At 39.0% G+C, this 25,833-nt stretch overlaps 1 protein-coding gene across 1 annotated transcript; it reads left to right on the forward strand.

Moving 5' to 3' along the window:
- Positions 1 to 9,610: 9,610 nt before the first annotated feature.
- LOC141629687 (uncharacterized) lies at positions 9,611 to 10,156 on the forward strand. The gene has a single exon (XM_074442658.1). The coding sequence runs from the start codon at positions 9,611 to 9,613 to the stop codon at positions 10,154 to 10,156; it is 546 nt and encodes a 181-aa protein (XP_074298759.1).
- Positions 10,157 to 25,833: the final 15,677 nt, after the last annotated feature.

The raw sequence follows: 25,833 nt of genomic DNA on the forward strand, positions 1-25,833 counted from the left end.
CTTGAATTTATAATTTTAATATAACGTTTTATATTCATAAGCTTTTTTTTTTAGAATATGCAACTAAATACTCAGTCAAAATTACAATAATATATTGAAATATTACTAACTTTATTTCATGATCCCCTACTATCATATTGCAAAAATTATATGTCAAATATGTCGTTGTTAATCTTGGAATATCTGTCCTCCGACAATAATGCGATCACAACTGTTGATCATGATGATCACATGTTTAAGTCCCATTTTAAAGAATACAATTGGGAAGTAATATTTTACTGTCAACTGGTCCACACATATCGGTAATGATTGGCTGACTAGAGTTTGACATTACTGTCGTGCGACGGCGGTGATCAGTTGATCCCCTTAGGTCATACCTAAAGGGTAACACTCTTAATTGATCATTTAATTGATCGTATGACGATACGGGTTAATTAAATTACTTAAAATTGACGGACGATTTTGGAAGTAATATTTACGTGTCTCATTGAAATTTGATTAAATGAGATACGGTCTAAGTAATCGAATTGTTTTAATTACTTAGATGAAATTATTGTTTAAGGAAACAATTGCATTTGAATGAATAAATTAATTATAAATACAAGATGTTGCGATTTATAGTTGGTAAAATATTTTGGTACAAGTAATTATGAATTACTAAGTCGATTTTTGTATATGACGTATTTTTATTAATGCGTTGATTTTTAATATGTTAAAAATACATAACAATTTTATGTGACATGTGACATGTGACATATGACAAATTGACAAAGATAAAATGGTGTCCATTTTATCCATGTTAACCGAAATTAAGGGGAGTATTAGGAACATATTGTGTTAATTATGTTAGTGGTAAACATAATCATTTCCTTCTAGACCTAGCCATGCAACCCTACTTGCACTTGTGAAGACCACCTTGTGCATGCATTGGCCCTCTTTCCTTCCCCATTCCACCCGGTTTTTGAGAGGAGAAAACCATGGGTTTTTCTCCTCATTTTTACCTAATATACACTACCTAAAACTTTTTAGTGTATTATTCATTCATTCATCTAAAAATAAGAATTTTATAAAAATAAAATCTTCCTTCTCCTCCCTCTCTCTTAACCGAAATAATAGAGAGATCAAATAAGATTTTGGGTCAATTTTTACACAAAATTAATATTGTTCTAGTAATAATAATATTAATTTTATCAAGTTGTTATCTTGGGTATAAAACCTTGGGAGGGATTCTCTTCTTGAATCCTTGTTCATCCAATTAAGGAGAGCTCAAGAACAAGGGAGTAGGAGAACTCTCTTGTGCCCTTTGATCCGAAATATCAATGTAAGAATAGAGATTTCTTCCTTATTTTACTTATAGTTTGCATGCATAAGATCATCTTTTAATTTTATGACTAAATTAAAATTATAACATTATGAATATGTTGAGTATAGAGATATAGATGTCTAACAATTTGTATCAGAGCCTTGGTTGTTTGCATGCAAATCGGCTATAGTTTTTCCGAGTTATACGATTAACATATAAAACTTGTAAATTTGTGTTATTATGATATATCACGAAATAAATTTATGCATGTTAAAGTTTCTGGTCCTAAAATTTTTTTAGGATATTTTGGTTAATTTATGGATTTTTATTGTTCATCTTATATAATAATGGCATTAAAAATATGATTTTATGATTAAAATGTCATTTTCGGACTAAAATTAGCTAAACTTCGTATTTTCCAGTGATTTTTGGATATGTTATCACATGTTTTATCCTTAGATGACCTGTAAATTTTCAGAATTTTTGGAGTTTTTATGCTCGAAATATGGATTTTTCATGACAAAAGTCGATTTTAGAAGAAAAATAGGTTAATATGAGATAAATTTCGAATCTGGTCATAGAAATTTAGTATCTTGTCACATACAATTTTACAAGATGTGTGTAAAATAATAGGCTATATTGAAGTCTTTATGCATGATTTATGATTTTTTGATGAAAAATAGCATAAATAGTGGCTTAATTAGTGAATAATTGCTAAAACATACTCCATGACTAAGGAAAAACGTCACATGTTGCATTTTATTATATTTTTCAGATCTAAAATTGAAAAGTTAATGAATATAATTTTTTCTCATGTTTTTATGATTATTATTGATAAATCCGATAAACCGCAACATAGTTTTTCCGATAATTTTACGAAATTTTAACCTAAGTTTTTGAACATTATGAGTGTCATGGTATTTTTCCAGAATGTTCAAGTTTATAACATTTTATTGTAATTTTGGGTCCATTAATGAACAATTTTAAGAAATATGAGTTAATTATGGTCAAATAGTTAGTGGAGACTAATTTTGAGTCCTAAGAAGTTTAGGGTAATTAACTTGTGCATAAATATGAATTTATGTATTTTATTGTGATTTTAAAAGGTTGAATCACGCAAATCCATAAAAACCGTTTAATATACAATATTGGCTACTTAAAGGCGATTTAGCATAAAATTGGGCATGTTCATACATATTATAATGCTGCATTTTTATTATGATTGTCATAATTTTATTTTATGTAATTTTTGAATTATGTAATTTTACTTAGTATGGCCTTAGTTTTTAATTGGTATTACCCGAAATGTATGGGAATATCGATTCGGTTGTAATTTATTGTGATCTCGTATCACCGTTTTGTAATTTAATAGATTTATTTTATTTTAATTACAAATGTATAATAGGAAGTTATGTAATTTGTTATGTAATTTAATTATTCCGGAGTTCTTTGAAGACGGTGTCATTCAAGAAGGCGATACATAAAGACGGTGTTACCTCGAGATGCATGCCAAGAACCGAAGTTCAAGGGACCAATGGAGTTGGTTTCCGAATATGTAATAGTTAATTAGATTTTCTATTTTAAGAAGGCCATACTAGGATTTTTTTATGTTTGGCATTTTATTTATATGTTGCATGCATCGCTAAATCGCCATAACTAAAACATGCATTATCATTTAATCGAGTATATCGACCGTGTCAATTAGAATTATCGTAGTTCACCGCTTTAGTTCACTTAAAACGTGATACAAACCTTGTTACGTAGGGGAAGTGGGTGACATGACCTCTCGCTAAAAATAAACAATTGAGACATAGCCTTACCAAAAGTAGAAACCATGAAAACCTATTTCGCGAGGGAGTGCACTCGGCTATCTCGGGGTACAAACCTTGTTACGTAGGGGAAGTGGGTGATAAATGTCTATCCACCGAATTCGTGTTGATGAGGGTTTCATCGGCCATCCCGTGCCCAAGTTAATGTGAATTAGGATCATGGACACATTTATTCGATATTTGGATTGACCTCAACGGAAGTATTCGTGACCGTAGTCGCATGTGTTCCGGGCTATAGATAAACATTAGAGTAATTTTATCGACCAAGAGTTCTAAAAGTAGAATCGATTAAAAGTTAATCCACCGAGTTATATTAATAAGGGTTTCATCGGCTATCCCGTGTCTAAGTTGATATGAATTTGGGTCTTGGAATCATTTATCTAAGTTGGGTAGAGGTCACTAGATAAATGCCATAAAACTTGTTTAAATTATTTTTACGAGTATTATTTTGAAAACGACATATGATTTTATTCCTTCTATATTTTGTTTTGTAGACCGCTCTTATTTCTCATAACAAATGGCAAATCCAAACACCAACGCCACGCCTCTCACTAATACTTCATGGCTCCGATCCTTCATGGATCGATGTAAACTTGAAAAGAATGGGTCAAATTTCTCCGATTGGGATGCCCAACTCAAATTAGCCGCCCAAGGTGACGACAAGCTTCGTTACCTCACCGAGGCCTCTCCACCCGAACCTAACACTAGGTCGACCGCCGCCACTAGGGAAGCATATGAGGCTTACCATAAGGAGTCCGCCGCAATGAAAAATGTGTTGATCTTTGCGATGGAGGTGGATCTCCAAAGGAGAGCCTTTAAAATGGGCACCGCTAATGAAATCTACTCCAAGCTTGTGACAATGTTTTCACAAACTCCGCGGATCGTCCAATATGAGGCGGCCGCGACATTCTTTGATCTCGACTTCAAAGAGGGCCAAAAGGTTAGCCCTCATGTGCTCAAATTAATGGAGCTAGTCGAGACCTTGAAGATTCAAAAAGTTGAAATCCCCAAAGAACTTGTTGTAGATAGGATTCTACACTCCTTATCCAAGGTCAAAGCGTATGTTCAATTCCGGTTGAATTTTAACATGCAAGACAAGGACGTGTCTCTTGAAGAGTTGCACAAGCTACTTCTGCAAGCCGAAAGAGACATGGGGTTAAATGTTAACCCACCTAAGGATGTGCTTAACATAAGCACCAAAAGCAAGGGGAAGTTCAAAAGGAATGGGAAGAAGAGTAAGAAGCAAGCTCCCACTTTCACCAAAGCTAAGACTTATGAAGCTAGCACCTCCAAGATCAAGAAGGGTCCTCTTGACAAATGCCATTATTGTAATGGTGTTGGACATTGGAAAAGAAATTGTTCCAAATACCTTGGTGATATTAAGGCTGGAAAGATCACTCCAGTAGGTAAATGACTATCCTTTCTTTTATGTTTCTATTTCGACATGGAAATGTATTTTGGATAATGGTTGTATTTTGGATAATGGTGGCTTGGTTTGCAACCCAAGTCACCCGTTTTATCGTTTTTATCCTTGTTCTAAAATTCGTCTTTATCCGCTTGCTCATAGAAACATATGATCATTCACTTAAAGTGATCCAATAGACAACTATAATACTCTATTATGTGTCAAGAGATTGCACATATTAAAATTCGAACAACACGTAAGGATTTATGAAAATCCTAAGCCTTTCAAGCTAAAAAGAGAAATAAGAAGTTTGGAAAAGTACTTAGTTGAATAAGAAATTACTCAAAACTAATATTTTCTAAAATGCTAGGACTTGTGAGAAGTACTAGGCTAATCATCTTGACAATTGTTGCAAGACTCTACAAAACATATACCTAGTACATTGTGTGTGGGTGGGAGTACTTGATCGACAAGTTATATCATTCACCACAAATTCGTTGGTTATGTGATAAACAACCAGAAAGTTCTTTCAAGATAAAGAACCCAAACCCAGGTTGGGAACCTATGTGTGTACTTGGTAAGGTTCATGCTATGAGAGATAACATGAATGTAAAGGAAAATGCGATTAAGAAGTTTTGAACACATGGACACATGGTATGTTAAACTTCTATTGCAATCAACTAGTGTTAATACACTTACGATATGCATCACAAGGTTGTAATAAGTATTGACCACCTGAATGTGATGTTGACATTTGTCGTTTGAGTTATTATTAACTCACCTTATACTTTCTTATATCCAAACGGGTTGTAGAGACAGTTGAACCCCGTTAAAGTGAACACGGATTAGCATTGTATTCGCCCATAGTTACTTACATGAAGTGACGTCTCGAAGTGACTAGAATGTGATGCGATTGATGGCAAGTTCAAGTGCCATAGAGTCATATGGGAATGACTAGTCGATCACATAGGCAGACTGTTAGGAACACTTTGTCGGGCCTTATGACCGCTTATAGAGTTCTGGCAAATTTATATAGCCTGGTCGTGGCGAGAGCTACTACAGTATTCTAATGAGTCGATTCTTTTGACTAAAGACTGTTCACCTAAGATGGCACAGTTTCAGATTAACTTTGATTTGTGTTACTACGACCTTCGTAAATTGGGTCAAATAGGCATATTTTGGGTTACGATGGCTGTGGCTAGTCGAAGGGAATGAGTGCGATTGGAATTGTCCACCCCTAGTCAGGGTTATAACAATATCTCAGGGCCACTCGAGGAGTAATGAACTGGAAATGCTAGGCCACGCTCGGACGATATCTATGGTAGATAAATCCGGTCAATCAGTTATTCTCCAGATCGAGGAAACCACTCTCGATATGATCACTTGCAAGTACGACCTGAAAGACACCTTGCATTGAGTGGGAGATAGTAATAGGACAAGAGAATTGGTGACGCACACTTGTCGAGGACAAGTGGGAGATTGTTGGAATATGTGTCCTCCGACAATAATGCGATCACAACTGTTGATCATGATGATCACATGTTTATGTCCCATTTTAAAGAATACAATTGGGAAGTAATATTTTACTGTCAACTGGTCCACACATATTGGTAATGATTGGCTGACTAGAGTTTGACATTACTGTCGTGCGACGGTGGTGATCAGTTGATCCCCTTAGGTCATACCTAAAGGGTAACACTCTTAATTGATCATTTAATTGATCGTATGACGATACGGGTTAACTAAATTACTTAAAATTGACGGACGATTTTGGAAGTAATATTTACGTGTCTCATTGAAATTTGATTAAATGAGATACGGTCTAAGTAATTGAATTGTTTTAATTACTTAGATGAAATTATTGTTTAAGGAAACAATTGCATTTGAATGAATAAATTAATTATAAATACAAGATGTTGCGATTTATAATTGGTAAAATATTTTGGTACAAGTAATTATGAATTACTAAGTCGATTTTTGTATATGACGTATTTTTATTAATGCGTTTATTTTTAATATGTTAAAAATACATAACAATTTTATGTGACATGTGACATGTGACATATGACATATGACAAATTGACAAAGATAAAATGGAGTCCATTTTATACATGTAAACCGAAATTAAGGGGAGTATTAGGAACATATTGTGTTGATTATGTTAGTGGTAAACATAATCATTTCCTTCTAGACCTAGCCATGCAACCCTCCTTGCTCTTGTGAAGACCACCTTGTGCATTCATTGGCCCTCTTTCCTTCCCCATTCCACCCGGTTTTTGAGAGGAGAAAACCATGAGTTTTTCTCCTCATTTTTACCTAATATACACTACCTAAAACTTTTTAGTGTATTATTCATTCATTCATCTAAAAATAAGAATTTTAGAAAGATAAAATCTTCCTTCCCCTCCCTCTCTCTTAACCAAAATAATAGAGAGATCAAATAAGATTTTGGGTCAATTTTTACACAAAATTAATATTGTTCTAGTAATAATAATATTAATTTTATTAAGTTGTTATCTTGGGTATAAAACCTTGGGAGGGATTCTCTTCTTGAATCCTTGTTCATCCAATTAAGGAGAGCTCAAGAACAAGGGAGTAGGAGAACTCTCTTGTGCCATTTGATCCGAAATATCAATGTAAGAATAGAGATTTCTTCCTTATTTTACTTATAGTTTGCATGCATAAGATCATCTTTTAATTTTATGACTAAATTAAAATTATAACATTATGAATATGTTGAGTATAGAGATATAGATTTCTAACAGTTAAGACCTTCTAACTCGACCCATAACCCGTATAACCCCACTCTTATTTACTCCCTTCACCTCAATTACATTATCCCAATTTGTATTTTTATCTTTAAAACTACATTCTCTCAATTTTTTAATTAAATCCTATACTAATTGTTGAATTTTCTTAAATGTTGAATTAATATCGATACAAAATACTGTTTATTTAAGTAAACCCCCTGCTATTTATTGCCATCGTTAAACAATAGTTTTTGACATTTTTTTATCGTCACGTTTCTACACCAAGTAATATTATTATCCGTCTTTGCCTTATCTTTCCTCTTGTGTCGAAGTTGTTTCCTAATTTTAATAGGTAATACTATCGAAGGAGATTGCTCTCCATCTATCAGTACTCGACACTTCAGATGAAAATGACATTAAATTCATTTTAATCTTTTCATGTTTGAAATATGTACAGAGCAATTTTAATATGATGTTGTCATATTCATAAGTTTTTTTTCTAGAATATGCAACTAAATACTTAATCAAAATTACAATAATATATTGAGATATTACTAATTTTATTACATGATCCCGTACTAACTTATTGCAAAAATTATATGTCAAATATGTTATTGTTAAGACCATTTAACTTGACCTGTAACCCGTATAACCCCACTTTTATTTAATCCCTTCACCTTAATTAGATTATCCCTTTTTTTTAAATACATTATCTCAATTTTTTAATTAATCCTAAACTAATTGTTGCATTTACTAAATATATTACTCCATAGTAAAAAAAAAGTTTATACATATCAAATAACGTTTATTTAAGTTAACCCCCTGCCCTTTATTACCATCGTTAAACGATAGTTTTTAACATTTATCATCACGTTTCTACACCACGTAATCTTATCATTCGCCTTTCCCTTATCTTTTCTGTTGCGTCATTCTAATAGGAAAATTGTAAATAATAAATTTTAATTTTCTAATGCTAATAGAAAATTTGTTAATAATAAGTTACGGAGTATCTCCTAATTTTAATAGATAAATTGTAAATAATTAAATAATGAATTAATTTTAATTTTCTAATTCTAATAGGAAAAATTGTAATTAATTAATTATTTTCTAATTCTAATAGAAAAATTGTAAGTAACTAAATAATTTTTTATTAAGTGTTTTAAAAAAGTTGGAGACTACCACGTCGCTTGAAAAAAGCCTCAAACATATATTTATATATTTATATTGATATTGATTGATTACCCACACTTCATTCTAAATCTCTCATATCAATCCAACGATGTTCGTAGCATCTGAACTAGTGACGCCTAGTCATTCAATCATGGCTCCGGATGCTATATAAATACGACCTTATCAATTCGCAATTCGCTTTAATTTACTGTGTATTATTATATGTATTTTCAGTAAGTGATGTGATAGAATTCGCTCTTAACGATTCACGATTCGCCGGATAACCGAGCGAATCCAATAACCTTACCTTCAATTAATTACCGGTTCACCTACAAATTTTGATACCGTCAGCACATACATCAATTAAACCATGGCCACTTTCGGGACTGTAATACTCTGGATTTTACTACCTTAAAATAGGAGATAGTAACACAAATTAGCCTCGCCTTTGGATAACCGAACCTTGTTTACTAACCGGTCGTTATAAATTAATTAACATGACTCATTATTATATCGGTCGTGTAGATTTATTATAACCTTTCTATAATATTATAATACGGGGAAGCATTAGAAGTGGTGGTGCAATGGTAATATCAACTCCCTGGAAATAGAGAGATAAAGTGAGAGTGAGTGTACAAATACAAACACAAATTTAAAGAGAGAGATGTAAGAGAGATAGAGAGATAAAGTGAGAATGAGTGTACCCCATCAAAACAAAAACCACCCCCCCTCAAATCCCCACCTGGCTTGGACCACTGCTTGCCCCCCCTCCTCCCTTTTCATCCCCGTGTCAATCCAACCCGCCGAACATCACCGAGTGTCTACACAATGTCTTTGTCTCTTCCGATCAGCCACCCACGCGTCATCCCCTCTGCCACCACATCTACCACTACCACCACCACCACCACCACCACTTCCGTCATCCCGCCAAAAAAAATCATACCATCTTCATACAAATCAGCCTTAACCTCCTCCCTCATCCATCCAAATAATTCCCGAACCTCCCAGCCCCCTCCCCTCCCAGCCCCCTCCCCTCTCACCCAATCAACCCACTCTGGCTAACTCACCCGTCGACGATTTAAAAATCCACCTACCACCCGAGATCCTCCATTCCATCCATTCCCCTTGGAAAAATTCGCTCATCATTAAAATTATGGGCAAATCCCTAGAATCCGGTCACCTCGTCTCTACTCTCCGGATTTTATGGAAAATTACTGGTGCCATTACCTTAATTGGCCTGGGCATGGGTTTTTACTCTTGTAAATTAGATAATCATGCTGATTTGCAATCAATTAAGTCTAATGGACTGTGGTTCATCCATGGCCATTACCTCAATGTTCAAGATTGGGTCCCTGATTTCCGCCCTTCCCGTACTGTCATATCCACCGTCCCTACCTGGGTTATTCTGCCAGAACTTCCTATTGAATACCATCGGATTGACATCCTTCGAGCATTTGGTGATAAAATCGGGGGTTTCATCAAACATGATGGTAACAGAATGAAGAATAGGAACGCCAGGTTTGCTAGAATTTCAGTTCACCTCGACCAAACCGTTCCGCCTCCATCAAACGTTTGGATTGGTTCCTTGTACCAGGAAATTAAGATTACTGACAAGCAAATCTTTTGCCCAATTTGCAAATCCTTTTGCTATGGAAAATGCTCCGACAAAGGCGTTAATAAGCCTTCAGCAAAAGAGTAAGAAGCGAGCCACAAAATACACTTAGTTGCTGATCCGGTTGCCTCTACCTTAACCAATACCAGCAATGCATCCCTACCCCCGAAAGGTACTTGGACTTTTGTTCCTTTTAAGAATAATTTTAAAGGGTCAACCCCTGGACCCTCTAAAGAGAAAATTCCTTCTGTAGCTCTTGTCAATCCCTTTGACCGCTTTCCTCGGTCCACACCCCCTTTTGCCTGTCCTCTTTCCCTTGGACATAAGCATATCTCTAACACCTTTGTCTACAACAACTTTATCTCTATCCCCCTCTCCCTATCTCTGGCCCACCCACTGCCACCTTTTGATGACCTCAACATTTATAATAATAATAAAACCCTCTGCAGTATCAATAATAATCTTAGTAATATTTTTTCAAATCTCTCCAAAAACTGTAACAATACTCCCTCATTTTCCCCTCTTCACCCTCCCTCCCATTATCTACTTTGGAAAATCCAAGCAGATATCCAAAATTATACTCACCCAGTCCCCACCACCATCAAAAAACTATGAACCAACCACCACCAACCCCGTCTCGTCTCTTCATCCCATCCACCCGACCTCCAACCCACATCTGTAATACCACGGTTTTCTAAGTCTGTTACTCGGCTGAATATGGCTTACTAGGCCGAGTAAGTGTGTCGTGTGTTTCTGGACAGTCTACAGCCCAGGAATACTCGGCCGAGTATGGGAATACGCGACCGAGTAGAGGATACTCGGCCGTGTATACTCTATACTCGACTGAGTATCTGGTCTGACAGGTATTAATTCCGCGGTTTGATTTAGAAAGGATTAAAGTTATTTAAGACGCGTTTTACAGTTTCTAATCACTTTTATAAAACCTAAGCAATACAACGTAACTCTAATCCTCTCCAAATCTCTCTCTCTCTCTCTCTCTCTCTCTCTCTCTCTCTCTCTCTCAAGTGCGCGGATCGTTCGTGAGTTTAGTTCATCTTTCGTTGTGTCGATTGTGTCGGTAAGCTTTTAATTTCATAAGTTCTATTGATTTATCTTTAGGGTTTTGCCTAATTTGTGATTTGGGGGAAAGGGGTTTTTGCATATGGTAATTGGAATTATGTGATTGTTATTAGGTAGAGAATTCGTAGAGGAGCCTTTCTAGCTTGCGTGTTTGTCTCATTGCAGTTGTGCTAAGGTAGGGTTTCCCTACTCGGTTTACTGTTAATTGATTTAAGATTGTATTGTGATTGTTGTATGATTGATATTGTGATTATCTCCTGATTGTTGAATTGGAGTTGGGTGTTGGAGTTGTGATGGTTGATGGTGATGTTCGCGAGGTGCGTCCTCGGCTGAGTGGAGTTACTTGCGACAGTGGCTTCACGCCCTAGTTTAGCCCTTTGTGGAACCCACCATAGTAGGGGATGTGCACATTAATAGACAGGGTTATCGCTCGTTAATGAGCGGGGGCTTAGGTGGGTACGGCTGCGGTCCCTCACTGGCAGGGCTACACACTTTAGTGTGTAGTCGGTTAGATATTGTGATTGGGAGTCGGAGGCGGATGATGATCAGCTTTTTATCTTTCAAACTTGTCTTATGTTGATTATACAGTAACTGACCCCGTTGTTGTTTTATAAAATCCGTGGTGATCCATTCGGGGATGGTGAGCAGATTGTGACAGGTGATGATGTTTACTAGCTATGGGGACGAGATGGGGAGTCATCACTCGAGTCTAGCTTTCGTTGTCATGAGATTTATCATTCAGTTTTAGTTGTTGAACATTAGTAACCTTTATTTTGGTTTTAGATTTTGGAACATTTGAACTTTTATCAGTTATACTTTAATAATTATGTTTTGGATTGGTAACTTTGATATACTAACCTCGGGCAACCGAGATGGTGTTGCTAGGGTGGTCCTAGTAAGGCACCTTGGTATGTGGGGGTGTCACAAAGTGGTATCAGAGCAACGATTCTGGAACCTAAAACTAATGAACCCAATGAACATAGGGAGTCTAAATAAAATGAACCCGGGTAGAGTTGTTTGGAGCTACTGCAAAGACTTGGGAGACGTCCCGAAGTCGTATTGAGGCCCTTATGATCTCAAGCCGGTCACGTGGGGAAGTCTTGGGAACTGTTGTATGTTTGAGTCATGTGTGTGTTTAGTACTTGTAACTTGAATCTTATGAAATTGTTGCATAAAATGATGAAAGAATTGGAACATGGTAGTATATGAAAGGTGAATTGCGAATTTGTATATCTTAGATCTTGAGCATGAAATATGTTGAGCATGTTAAATGTTTACTACGTGGCTTTTAAAGGGGTAGTTGTGCATATGTATCTATCTTGATAGAAAAGCATGTTTACGTATAATAGCGATAGTTTATAGCTCGTTTTTGGCATGACTAGGCCGAGCAGGGCGGGTACTTGACCGAGTAGGGAATACTCGCCCGAGTAACCAGGCGCTCGACCGAGTGTTGTTTGTTGTATAAGTAGCAGTAGCTACCGGTTGTGATCACTCGACCGAGTAATAGAGCGTATTCGACCGAGTGAGGCATACTCGACCGAGTATCATCCATACTAGACCAAGTATGGTTTATGTGTTTTTGACGTTGCCTACTGGAGAGTAACACTCGACCGAGTATATGTAATACTCGACCGAGTAGTCCATACTCGACCGAGTATCTCACCATACTCGGCCGAGTACTTCTTTGGCGGAGGGTCATGTTTATTTTGAGCCGTAGGCTATGTGCTTACGTTTTCTTGCTTTTATCAGCTCAAAATGCTGCCAAAGAGGTCAACAACGTATATCCAAGCATCTGAGATGACCACAGATGAGGTAGCCCGTATGATCGAGCAGCAGGAAGCACTCCTAGAGGCTCTTAATAATGTGGGTAAGGGGACTGAGAAACCGGTGGATGCAATCCACCTGAGCACCATCATTGCCCGCTTCAACCCATCGACTTACGAGGGCACCGGAGAACCTAAGCTGCTTAATAACTGGCACCGCGAGATGGAGAGTCTCCTCGAGGTTGTGAAGTATCCGCCGGAGTTTGCTGTGGAGTAGGTGGTGTACTACCTGAGGGGTGAGGCTGTAGTTTCATGGCAGAATGTGAAGGAAGATTCAAGGGCATACTACAGGGATGAGGGGCTTGGTGCTATACCATGGGCAGGTCTGAAGAGCGCCATGAGGGAGCAATTCGTGTTGGAGCACATCCGTCACAAGTTGAGATCCGAGTTTGATTCTTTCACCATGTCTGATGACATGACTGTTACAGAGTACTATCACCGGTTCCTTGAGTTGTCACGCTATGCAGAAGACATGCAGCTGGGGCAGCAGGGTTTGGCTCTTCGTTTCGAGAAGGGGTTGGCACCCAAGATCATGAACAGGTTGCCAGATTGAGTTATTACCGACCTGAAAGAGGTATATTCGCGAGGTGGGCAAGCTGAGAGATTGGTAAACTTGGCCAAGGAGGCTAAGGAGAGAACCACCACTGAGAAGAGGAAAGCAGAGAGTGAAAGTGGCAATCAGTTAGGCCACAAGAAGAGCAACTATGGGCAGTCTAGGGCTTTTTCTGGAGGATCTGGGTTTTCAAGGGGATCTCGAGCATAGGGAAGAGGTGGTGGTCGGAGTGTTAGTGATAACTCCAACCTTACTAGCTTCAACTGTGGTGGAGTGGGTCACAAGAGGCACGACTGTACCAGTGCCAGAGTTGGAGGGTTCTCAGGATCTTACCAGGGGAGTTTCTCTAAGGCTCCGAGCCAGAGTTTTGCTAGCAACAGGCCATTTGGGTCTTGGGGTAACCGTGGAGGGCAAAACAACAACAATGGCGGCTTCAACCGCAATAGTGGAGGATCCTATCAGCGCCCGAACAACAGTGTGACTCAGAACTTGACAGCTAAGCCGACTACTTCAAACACCTCGGTCCAGGGTGGAGGCCATAAAAGCAGCGGGAAGCTCTTTATGATGGGCAAACAAGAAGCTGAGAACATTGCTCATGTAGTTACCGGTACCTTTCTTGTTGATAATACGCCGTCTTTTGTTTTGTTTGACTCATGGGCAACCCACTCTTTTCTGCCTAGAGGTCATGCCTTGTCTATGGGTTTGGGGGAGTATGAACTTGTAAAAGATGATGTGTTTATACCTTCTGGGGAGTCGGTGTCTTGTGTTAAGTTGTATAGAGATGTGTCCATGTTGGTTGGAGGGGTAGACTTACCGGTCAACTTGTTAGAGTTTCCTATGGATGGGTTTGAGGTCATCGTCGGGATGGATTGGTTGGGTAAGTGTGATGCGAAGATAGATTGCCAACAAAAGAAAGTGTCTTTAAGGGGTCCCAAGGGTGTCAGAGTGTCTTATAAGGGGTTTGTTCTGAAGCCAAAGTGTAAGTTCATCGCTGTAATGACCTTAAAGTCATGTTTGAGGAAGAAGTGTCCCTTGTTTCTTTGCCAAGTGAGAGATCGGCGCGCGGAGTAGCTAACAACATCTGATATACATGTGGTTGGAGAGTTTAGTGATGTTTTTTAAGATGAGATACCAGGGTTACCACCTAAGAGAGATATCGACTTCAATGTGGAGCTTAAACTGGGGAGAGGTCTTGTATCCAAAGCATCGTACCATATGGCACCTAAAGAACTGGAATAGTTAAAGAAACAGCTACATGATCTGTTAGATAAGGGGTATATCCGGCCTAGTGTGTCACCGTGGGGAGCACCAGTGTTGTTTGTGAAAAAGAAAGATGGGAGCATGAGGCTATGCATCGACTACAGAGAGCTGAATCGTGTCACGGTGAAGAATAGGTATCCTTTGCCAAGAATTGATGATCTTTTTTACCAGCTGAGTGGCGCATGGGTGTTCTCTAAGATCGATTTGAGGTCGGGTTATCACCAGTTGAGGATAGCAGATGAGGATATTCCTAAGACAGCCTTCCGGTCTCGTTATGGTCACTATGAATATGTAGTGATGCCTTTTGGTTTGACGAATGCACCAGTAGCTTTCATGGATCTTATGAACCAGGTTTTTAGTCCGTTCTTAGACAAGTTTGTGGTCATCTTCATTGATGACATATTAGTCTACTCTAAGACTAAGAAGGAGCATGAGAAGCATCTGAGGTTTGTTTTGCAGACTTTGCGAGCTAATCAGCTATATGCCAAGCTATCCAAGTACGAGTTTTAGCTAGAGGAAGTGGCTTTTCTGGGTCATGTGATATCTAAAGAGGGTGTGTGAGGTTCGTGAAAGACTTTTCTACAATCGCGAGACCTATGACAGCTTTGATGAGGAAAGAGACCAGATTTCGCTGAGATGAGAGTTGTGAGACGGCATTACAGACCTTAAAGGAGCGTTTGACCACAGCTTCTATCCTAGTCTTACCTGAGGGAAGTGAGAACTTTGAAGTATACACCGATGCTTCAAAGAATAGGTTGGGATGTGCTTTGATGCAGAATGGGAAGGTTGTAGCTTATGCGTCGAGGCAGCTGAAGCCGTATGAGGAGAACTATCCTACTCATGATTTGGAACTGGGTGCAGTTGTTTTTGCTCTTAAGATTTGGAGGCACTGTCTTTATGGGGCAACCTTTAAGGTGTTTTCAGATCATAAAAGTCTGAAATACATCTACACTCAGAAAGAGCTTAATGTGCAACAGAGGCGATGTATGGAGTTGATTGGGGACTACGACATGGAGGTCATCTATCATGAGGGTAAGGCTAATGTTATTGCAGACGCTTTGAGTAGGAAGAGTGTTCATTTGTTGTGTACAACTATGTCTTTGCTGAAGCTGAGGGATGAGATGTCCAGAATGGGGATCCATATGATTCGGAAAGGGGGGGACCCTCAGGGATTTGACGATCGAGCCAGATTTGTATGAGGATATCAAGAGAAAACAAGAGCTTGATCCAAAGATCCAAGAATGGAAGTCAAGAGTGGAGAGTGGCGCGGTTTCCAGGTTTTCTATCCACACAGATGGGAGTGTTCGCTTTGATGAGAGATGGTGTGTTCCTGATGATCCAGATTTGAGGAGAGTAATCATTACAGAGGCTCATTTCACTCCTTATTCAAATCACCCAGGAGGCGACAAGCTTTATAAGGACCTCAAGAAAACTTTTTGGTGGCCTAACATGAAGAGGGATGTGGCCGAGTTCGTGGCTAAGTGTCTGACATGCCAGAGGGTAAAGGGTGAGTAGCGAAGACCACAAGGTAAGATTCAGTCACTTGAGGTACCTGAGTGGAAGTGGGAGTCAATCTTTATGGACTTTATCGTGGGGTTACCAAGGACACAGCAGGGTAACAATATGATTTGGGTGATCGTCGATCGGTTAACAAAGTCAGCTCACTTCATTCCGATAAAGGATACTGGGACTAAGATACAATTAGCTTTAGGTTACAGAAAGCATGTGGTTTGGTTACATGGTGTGCCTAAGGATATAGTGTCGGATTGAGATGCGAGGTTTATATCACGGTTTTGGCAGGAGTTGCAGGATTTGATAGGTACGACCTTAAAGATGAGTACAACTTTTCATCCTACCACAGATGGTCAGACTGAGAGGACTATCAAGACTTTGGAGGACATGTTGAGGGCTTGTGCCATGGAGTTCGGTGGAAGTTGGGAAGATAGGCTGGATTTGATTGAGTTTTCTTACAACAACAGCTATCAAACCAGTATAGGAATGGCACTGTTCGACGCTTTATATGGCAGGAAGTGCCGAAGTCCAGTTTGTTGGGATGACAGCGCAAAGGCAATGGTTTTAGGACCACAGATGGTGTAAGATATGATTGAGCAAGTTCGACTGATTCGTCAAAAGATGAAAGCAGCTCAGGATCGCCAAAATACTTATGTAGATTTGCACCGTAGGGACATCGAGTTCGCAGTGGGTTACAAAGTCCTTTTGAAAGTGTCACCGATGCGAGGGGTGATAAGGTTTGGAAAGAAAATTAAGTTAATCCAGAAGTTTATCGGTCCGTTTGAGATCTTGGATGGTGTAGGTGAGGTAGCCTACAGGTTAGCTTTACCCCCAGCTTTGGATCGAGTCCACAATGTGTTTCATGTTTCACAGCTCCGGAAGTATGTGAGTGATCCATCACATGTGCTTGATGTTGAGAACATAGAGCTTGATGAGTCTTTATCTTATGCAGAGGTTCGTAAAGAAATCTTAGACCGCAAAGTACGCAAGACAAGGAATGGTGAGACTATCTTACTTAAGGTGCTTTGGTCTAATCATAATATGGAAGAGGCCACATGGGAACCCGAGGAGGCTATGAGAGAACTCTTTCCCCACCTTTTTGATCAGGTATGTTTGGTTACGGGGACGTAACCGTTGTCTTTTAGGTGGGGTAGGAGATGGTCGTATGCTTGTTTTTGAGTTAGTTTAAGTTGGTTTAGTTATATTTTGAATTGGTTTACCTATGTTTATGTCATCTGGTCAATTGTGTTAGGTGTTTTGTTTTATGTAGTAGGAGTTGTTTGGCTCTTGTTGGTCTTTTTTTGTGTGTATAGTGTGAACTTCGGGGACGAAGTTCTTTTTAAGGAGGGAAGACTCTAATACCACAGTTTTCTAAGTCTGTTACTCAGCCGAATATGGCTTACTCGGCCGAGTAAGTGTGTCGTGTGTTTCTGGACAGTCTACTGCCCAGGAATACTCGGCCGACTATGGGAATACTCGACCGAATAGAGGATACTCGGCCGAGTATACTCTATACTCGACCGAGTATCCGGTCTGACGGGTATTAATTTCGCGGTTTCATTTAGAAAGGATTAGTGTTATTTAAGACGCGTTTTACAGTTTATAATCACTTTTACAAAACCTAAGCAATACAACGTAACTCTAATCCTCTCCAAATCTTTCTCTAAAGTGCGTGGATCGTTCGTGAGTTTAGTTCATCTTTCGTTGCGTCGATTGTGTCGGTATGCTTTTAATTTCACAAGTTCTATTGATTTATCTTTCGGGTTTTGCCTAATTTGTGATTTGGGGGAAATGGGTTTTTGCATATGGTAATTGGAACTATATGATTGTTGTTAGGTGGAGAATTCGTACAGGAGCCTTTCTAGCTTGCGTGTTTGTCTCATTGCAGTTGTGATAAGGTAGGGTTTCCCTACTCGGTTTACTATTAATTGATTTAAGATTGTATTGTGATTGTTGTACGATTGATATTGTGATTATCTGCTGATTGTTGAATTGGAGTTGGGTGTTAGAGTTGTGATGGTTGATGGTGATGTTCGCGAGGTGCGTCCTCGGCTGAGTGGAGTCACTTGCGGGAGTGGCTTCACGCCCTAGTTTCGCCCTCTGTAGAACCCGCCACAGGAGGCGATGTGCACATTAATGGATAGGGTTATCGCTCGTTGATGAGCGGGGGCTTAGGTGGGTATGGCTGCGGTCCGCCACTGGCAGGGTTACACACTTTAGTGTGTAGTCGGTAACATGTTGTGATTGGGAGTCGGAGGTGGATGATGATCAACTGTTTATCTTTTGTACTTGTCTTATGTTGATTATACAGTAACTGACCTCGTTGTTGTTTTATAAAATCTGTGGTGATCCGTTCGGGGATGGGGAGCAGATTGTAATAGGTGATGATGTTTACTAGCTATGGGGACGAGATGGGGAGTCATCACTCGAGTCTAGCTCCCGCTGTCATGAGATTTATCATTCAGTTTTAGTTGTTGAACATTAGTAACCTTTATTTTGGTTTTGGATTTTAGAACATGTAAACTTTTATCAGTTATACTTTAATAATTATGTTTTGGATTGGTAACTTTGATATACTAACCTCGGGCAACCGAGATGGTGATGGTCTCTCATGCTAGGGTGGTCCTTGTAAGGTACCTTGGTCTGTGGGGGTGTCACACCATCCTCTTCCAGAGAACCCCCCCTTACCCCCACCCCATGTCATCCTAATCCTCGTCGACCAAAAAGTAACTTCCCTGTTCTGCTTCCCACTCCCTCCCCTAAGCTTTCCAGAAATACCCCTCAACTCCATAACTTACCTGTTAGATATTCACCCCGACTCGCCTCCAATTTTCGAGTTAACCATCTGCCGGCTTCTAGCGTACCCTCGCTCCCCCCCCTCCCCCAACCGAGCTTCTAGATCTAAAAATGCTGGGACCTGTTTTCTCTCGAACGTCGTCTAGTACCTTCTCACCTTCCGGATCTCAGCGATTTCAAGGGACTACCTCTGGTTCTCCGGTGCCTCATCCAGTGGCTGGTTCATCGAGAACATCTATACCGCACTCCTCTCGTGTTCCCAGAGGACCTTTTCTTTCTAATCCACCCCTCTCCCATCTTGCCTCGATTGAGAAAGACTTATCCATTGAGTTTATCCTACAAGAAGCTCAAGATAGCGAGCTTGTCAAATGGGGTGATCTTACTCCACACGATTATCCCGATGGAACGGTTGGACATTTGGATCGACTGGATGGATTTCCGAACAATGGGCCCAAGGACAATATATGCATCCTTCGAGGGGACAACAGAAAAGTGCGTCCCCGCGGGATTTCCAAATCCGCAAACTGAGCCCCATGACTCCTTCGCCGTCCATAATAATATGAAGATTGTCTTTTGGAACCGCAGAGGGATTGCAAGACCTTCCTTTAAACCCCATATATCCTACCTTATTAATGCTCACATACCCGACATTGCCATCCTCTCGGAAACCAGGGTTGCTGGTCAGAATGCAATTGTCTTGTGCAGACACTCCCTTTTGATTCCTACGACATCCTGGACCCTGTTGGCTTCAATGGAGGGATCATGATTCTTTGGAATGCTAGAGATGTCTCGGTGACGGTTGTTAACAAAGGGGGTCAGCTCATAAATGCGGTGGTCCAGGTAACCTCTAATAACTTTATCTTTTTTCTTACTGCTATTTACGCTAGCCCGAAATTTAGATTACGAAAAATCTTTTGGAACTCCCTCATTAACCTTGCCCAAAACCTGACTCTCCCTTGGGCCTGCCTGGGCGACTTTAACGAATTTTCATGTGCCTCCGAGAAGTTCGGAGGCAGGAGTGTTAAGCTGAACAGAGTGACCCTTTTTAATGACACCATGAATTTGTGCAACCTTCTTGACCTTGGTTTCTCTTGTCCCAAATTCACATGGACCAAGCAAAGACAGACCAACCCCATCCTTGAACGACTGGACCGCGTCTGGGTGAACATTGCTTGGTTCGACCTCTTTCCCAACTCCCATAACCAACACCTCATTCCCCTCTCCTCTGACCACTACCCAATCCTTCTGGACACTACCCTGACCACCCCCCTTTCACCAAAATTTTTTAAATTCGAGTCGTTATGGCTACTTGAACCATCCTTTCACCCCTTTGTTTTCATTACCTGGTGCAGGCTTGGCGGGTCTCTTCCTACAAAAATCAATTTTCATGGCACCCACCTCTTGACTTGGGCTTCGACTACTATTGGGAAACTCTCTAAGGAAAAAAAATCCTTGGCTAGTAGACTAAAGGGAGCCCAGTCCCAACTATGCCTCCACCCCAATTCCTCCTTCCTCCACCATGTTTGTGATTCTCTCTCTCCCTTGACCTCACCCGTGTCCTTGATCTTGAATGTGCATACTCGAAAGATCGATCTCGTATTAGTTTGCTTAATGATGGGGACCGTAACACTGCCTTCTTCCACAAATCTATTTCTGTCCCTCCGCATCCTCTGTTTATCTGATGAAGTTGGTAACACGTACGATTCTCCTGCTAATTTGGCCAACCACATCACATCCTTTTTCCTTAACCTCTTTACTTCCCAACAACACCACTGCATCAGGCACCCCCCTGTGGACAACCCAACTATCCACTGTGCGACCATACCCTATTTGGAGGAAATTCACATAGCCCTCTTCTCCCTTAGCTCTGGTAAAGCCTCTGGACCCGATGGCTTCCATGCCGGGTTCTTTAAAAGATGTTGGGAAACACTCTCCCCTGACCTCATTCCCTTCATCACTGAAATTTTTAACACTCCACTTGTCCACCCTACCATCAATGAAACCTCAATCACCCTTATCCCAAAAATCCCTTCACCTAACTCCATCAAACATTTCCGACCGATCAGTCTTTGCAATACCATTTTCAAAGTAGTCAACAAAATCATTGTCAACCGCCTCAAACCCATTATGCCCCTTCTCATATCCCCTAACCAATGGAGCTCCATCCCTGGTCGCGGGACCGACACCCATTACATCATTGCCTCCGAGATTATCCATTTTATGAATGCCTCCAGATGCAAGAAGGGTTGGTTTGCCTTTAAGCTTGACTTGGAAAAAGCCTTTGATCGTCTTGAATGGGATTTTATCCGCTCTTACCTCTCTAACTCCAAATTTGATATCGATACAATCACCCTTATTATGAATTGTGTCACCAATGTTTCCTCCTCAGTCACCATGAATGGTAAGCCCACCCCCTCATTCCGGCCATCCAGAGGCCTTCGTCAAGGCGATCCCCTCTCACCTTACCTTTTCATTCTCTGCATGGAAGCTCTCTCATTCACACTTCTTGCTCTGATTCACATTGGACTCATTTCCCTCTTGGTAAAGGAGGAGCCTCTTTCTCCCACCTCCTTTTCGCCGATGACATCCTCCTCTTTAGGAGGGCCTCTAAAGAGAATCTTTGTGCCCTCCAGGATGTCCTTCTTCAATTTTGTTCGTCTTTCTGCCAAAAAGTTAATACATCTAAGAGCAAGCTCCTTTTCTCCAAGAAGAACTCCCTTCAGAACATTTCCCTCTTTGAAAACTCTCTTGGCATTAAGAAGGCGTCCAACCTTGGAACCTACCTCGGGTTCTGTAATACTACGGTTTTATGTATCTATGGGTAGTCTATCAAGTGGGGCTTACTCTATCAAGTAAGTAGTTTTCCGCGCAAAATGGTAGGCTGCCTGTAGGGTACTCGATCGAGTAAGTTGGGGACTCGATCGAGTAAGGTCCACTTGATCGATAAGTCACTTACTCGATCGAGTAAGTGTGTTTTACGGGTTGATTAACCGGGTTTTGTTAATGATGCAAGATTAATATAAAATGGTGGCCGTCACTATTCTTAATCACTGTTAATATTTCTAAAAACCTTTTTGAGAAAAAGAGAAGTTATGTAGTTTGTGTTCTTCGCGTTGTTAACAAATCCCAAGGCTAGGAGTGTCGGATCATCTCGTTCTTTACGCCGTTGTGATCGTTGTGTCGAGGGTAAGCTTTTTATATAATTTTCATAATGTTTAGTTAAGGTTGGTTAAACCCTAATTGGGTAATATTGGGGGTTTTTGGGTGATTTGTATGTTGTGGTAGTAATTGTATCTATACGTGTTATAGGAGGAGGTTTCGTCGAGGAGAGATTCTAATTAGCTGCTAGACCATCTGTGGTGTTTGCATTCCAGGTAGGGTTTCCCTACTCAGTATTGGTTACATAGTGTATTGGTGATTGTTGTTATGATTGTTGATTAATTATAATGTTGGATTGGTTGTGGTGATTGTTAATAGTATATTGTTGATTGGTTGTGTAACTGTCTGTGATCTTCGAGGTGCGTCCCTGGCTGAGTAGAGTCACTTGTGGGAGTGGCTTCACGCCCTTGATTCGCCTTATGTGGAACCCGCCACAGAAGGGATGTGCACATTAATGAACATGGGTTTATTGCTCGATGGAGATGAGCGAGGTTTATGTGGGAACGGCTGCGGTCCCCCACTGGCGGGGAGGAGTACCTATTGCGATGGGTACTCTGGCAGGGTTACACACTTAAGTGTGTAGTCAGATTGTGGAGATGAGATGAAGTTGTGCTGATTGAGTTGATTGTAACACTGTTTTATTGCAGCTGTTATTTTATGTAATCGGTACTGACCCCGTTTAATTGTTTTAAAAACTGTGGTGATCCATTCGGGGATGGTGAGCAGTTGTTGAGCAGGTATGAGGCTTATGTGAGGGATAGCTGGGATGGTGTCATCACGTGGTCTAGAGTCTTCCGCTGTGTCTCGAACTAGTTGTTTTAGTCGTTTGGATTTTGAGAACATTTGTATTTCTTTTTAGCAGTTTTGGATTTTGGGTTGTATCACTTAAACTTATTATTACTTAAGTACATTTCGTTATTGTCTATTTGATTATCATTGCCTCGGGTAACCGAGATGGTGGCGTTCTCATACCTTAAGTGGTCCTGGTAAGGCACTTGGAGTATGGGGGTGTCACAAAGTGGTATCAGATAGACGATCCTGAAACCTGTAACCAATGAACCTATTGAACATAGGGAGTAAAATTAAAATGAACCCGGGTAGGAGTTGTAGGAGCTAATGCAAAGACTTGGGAGATGTCCTGAAGTTGCGAACTCGCCTTGCAACTTTGAACCGGTTACTATGGGGTTTGCGTCGGGATCGCTATGTGTTTATCTTGTGTTATGTATTTATATAGTAATGTGTTGTATGAATCGGTGGATGCATGTATGTGGAGGATAGGAGATGTGTAGTGAAGGAAGATGATGATATGATTATATATGTTGTTGGTTGAATATATGAATTGTTGGAGCTTGTGTCCTCCACAAATTAGTGTGATAACATTTGTAAATCTCTTACAGGTTCACAAGGGTATACTTCGTATATTTAATCAGTTGATTAACGTTTACCTAATAACGGTTGGCTTGCTAGAAAGTTTGACGTTATTATCATACAGATGGCGGTGATCAACTGGTCCCTAAAGGTCACACCTATAGGATGTGTTTGAGAGATGTGGTTATAGAAATATGATCACATTGATGCCTAATTTGACTAAACAGTTAGTCAATGTGTTGATGAGACGATTATTTAATGAAGATTAAATAATATTAGTTGAGACGAATTAACTGTCAATTCGTAAATTGAATATAATAAGTTATATTTAATTAAATGTATGTAATGTTAGCTTGGACGAATTAATCTGTTAATTCGTAATTAAATATAATAAGTTATATTTAATATCAACAAGATGAATGTGTCATAGTGGTAATAGTGAGGGTACACAAACCAAGAGGTCATGGGTTCAATCCTCACTAGATGACAATTTACACATTTTATACATTTTTGTGTTAACCGAAAATAAGAGAAATTATCTCTTTATTTTCGGCAAATGGGCCGAATTAGAGGAAAAGAAAGAAAAATATCTTCCTAAACATACTCCTCCATTCGGTTATATGAGGGAGTAAGGAGTTTATTTTTTTCTTCTTCCTTTTAACCTAATTCTATCCTAGCCTTCTCCCTCATCAGAAAAACACAAAAACAACCTAAATTTTACAGAAAATTTAGATCGATTCTAGCATTATCAAAGGGCATATCTCATATCGTCTTGGGTGCAACTAATAGGCGAATATCAATTTTGATATTGTTCTTAGGCCATATTTGCTAGGACCGAAGGTTATTTCTGAATCCTTTATTTTGTTTATGTATTTTATTTATGACTAGTGATCGTCTTAATTAAATTCGTTATAATCCTTCTTTTTAAGGGAAGTATACAGATTATTTCCCACAAGTGGTATCAGAGCAAAGGCCACGAATTTTAATTTTGATGATTTTCATAAAATTTGTATGTAAACAATGACATATTTCGAAAAAAAAAAATTAGGGTTTTTTTTCGGCTGAAATTTTTTTTGGCCGAGAGTTTTTTTTTATTTCGGTCAGTTTTTTTTTTCTTCGTTTTTTTTGTTTTGCTTGATGATTTATTTCCAATTTCTTTTTATCATATCATTGTTTTAATCAGTTAAAATTATCATATGAAGAATTGGTAGATTTTGATTTAATGCAGATTAAGTTAAAATACAAATATAATCGTCATGTCGATGATACAAGAACTTGTTTTTTCTATATAGTTTTTAGCATATACGATTAATCATGTTTATTAATTCATTTGCTAAATCATGTTCTTTTAGCATCTGTAAACATTTTTCTTCATCGATTTTTTTGACTTAGGGCTTTTTGCCGCAAAACAAAAAAATTTGACGGCTTATTTTAGGGTTTGCCGTGAGAAAAGGATAAAAAAAAATTGTTTTTTTTGTTGTTTTTTCTGAAATACCGAAACAAAAAAAAGGGAAAGTTTTTTTTGTTTTTTTTTCTAATTGCCGAATTGAAAAAAAAAACAAATTTGGGCTGTTTTTTTTTATTCCAGCCGTGAGCTGGGATTTTAAAAAAAAAAAAAATTGTTTATTTGATTCAGCCGAGACCAAATAAGAAAAAAAAAGGTTTTTGTTTTTTATTTTGGCCAATTGATATTGTGAAACGATTCACAATTTAAAGATATCATATTATTTTAAAGCAGTTTAAAATTTTGACGGATTGAATTCATATTACAAGTTAATATGGATTAAGATTGAAATTAATGTGATTAATTGAGGAATTGTCACTTAATTTGATTTAAATAGGTGGTTTGGATAAATTAATCAACATAATTAAGGAATTGTGTCATGTATGTTTAATTTATTTTTAGTTGATGCATTTTACTTTACTTTTGTTGAATGAATCGATTGAATGAATTTATTTACGTATTTATTTTTGCAATCGGTTGTAAATTGTAATACTTAGTGTGGCCTTAGTCAAATTATGTTTTCGTAATGAAGGAAACATGATTTTTTTTATGTAATTATGAGATCTCGAATCTGCTTTATTTTTAGCTTTGGGTTTTGAAATTAGATTGTAATAAATAGGTTTATTATGTAATTTTAATTATTGTAATTTCAAAGAAGACTAAAGATGGAGATTGGAGCTCACTCCCGCTACTTGGATCAAGATGGAAC

This window comes from Silene latifolia, chromosome Y (genome assembly GCF_048544455.1).
Source record: "Silene latifolia isolate original U9 population chromosome Y, ASM4854445v1, whole genome shotgun sequence".
In the NCBI taxonomy this organism is placed as follows: domain Eukaryota; kingdom Viridiplantae; phylum Streptophyta; class Magnoliopsida; order Caryophyllales; family Caryophyllaceae; genus Silene; species Silene latifolia.

What these genes read in the sequence shown, in the direction of transcription:
- LOC141629687 (XM_074442658.1), top strand. Translation starts at nt 9,611, where the DNA reads ATGGGCAAATCCCTAGAATCCGGTCACCTCGTCTCTACTCTCCGGATT.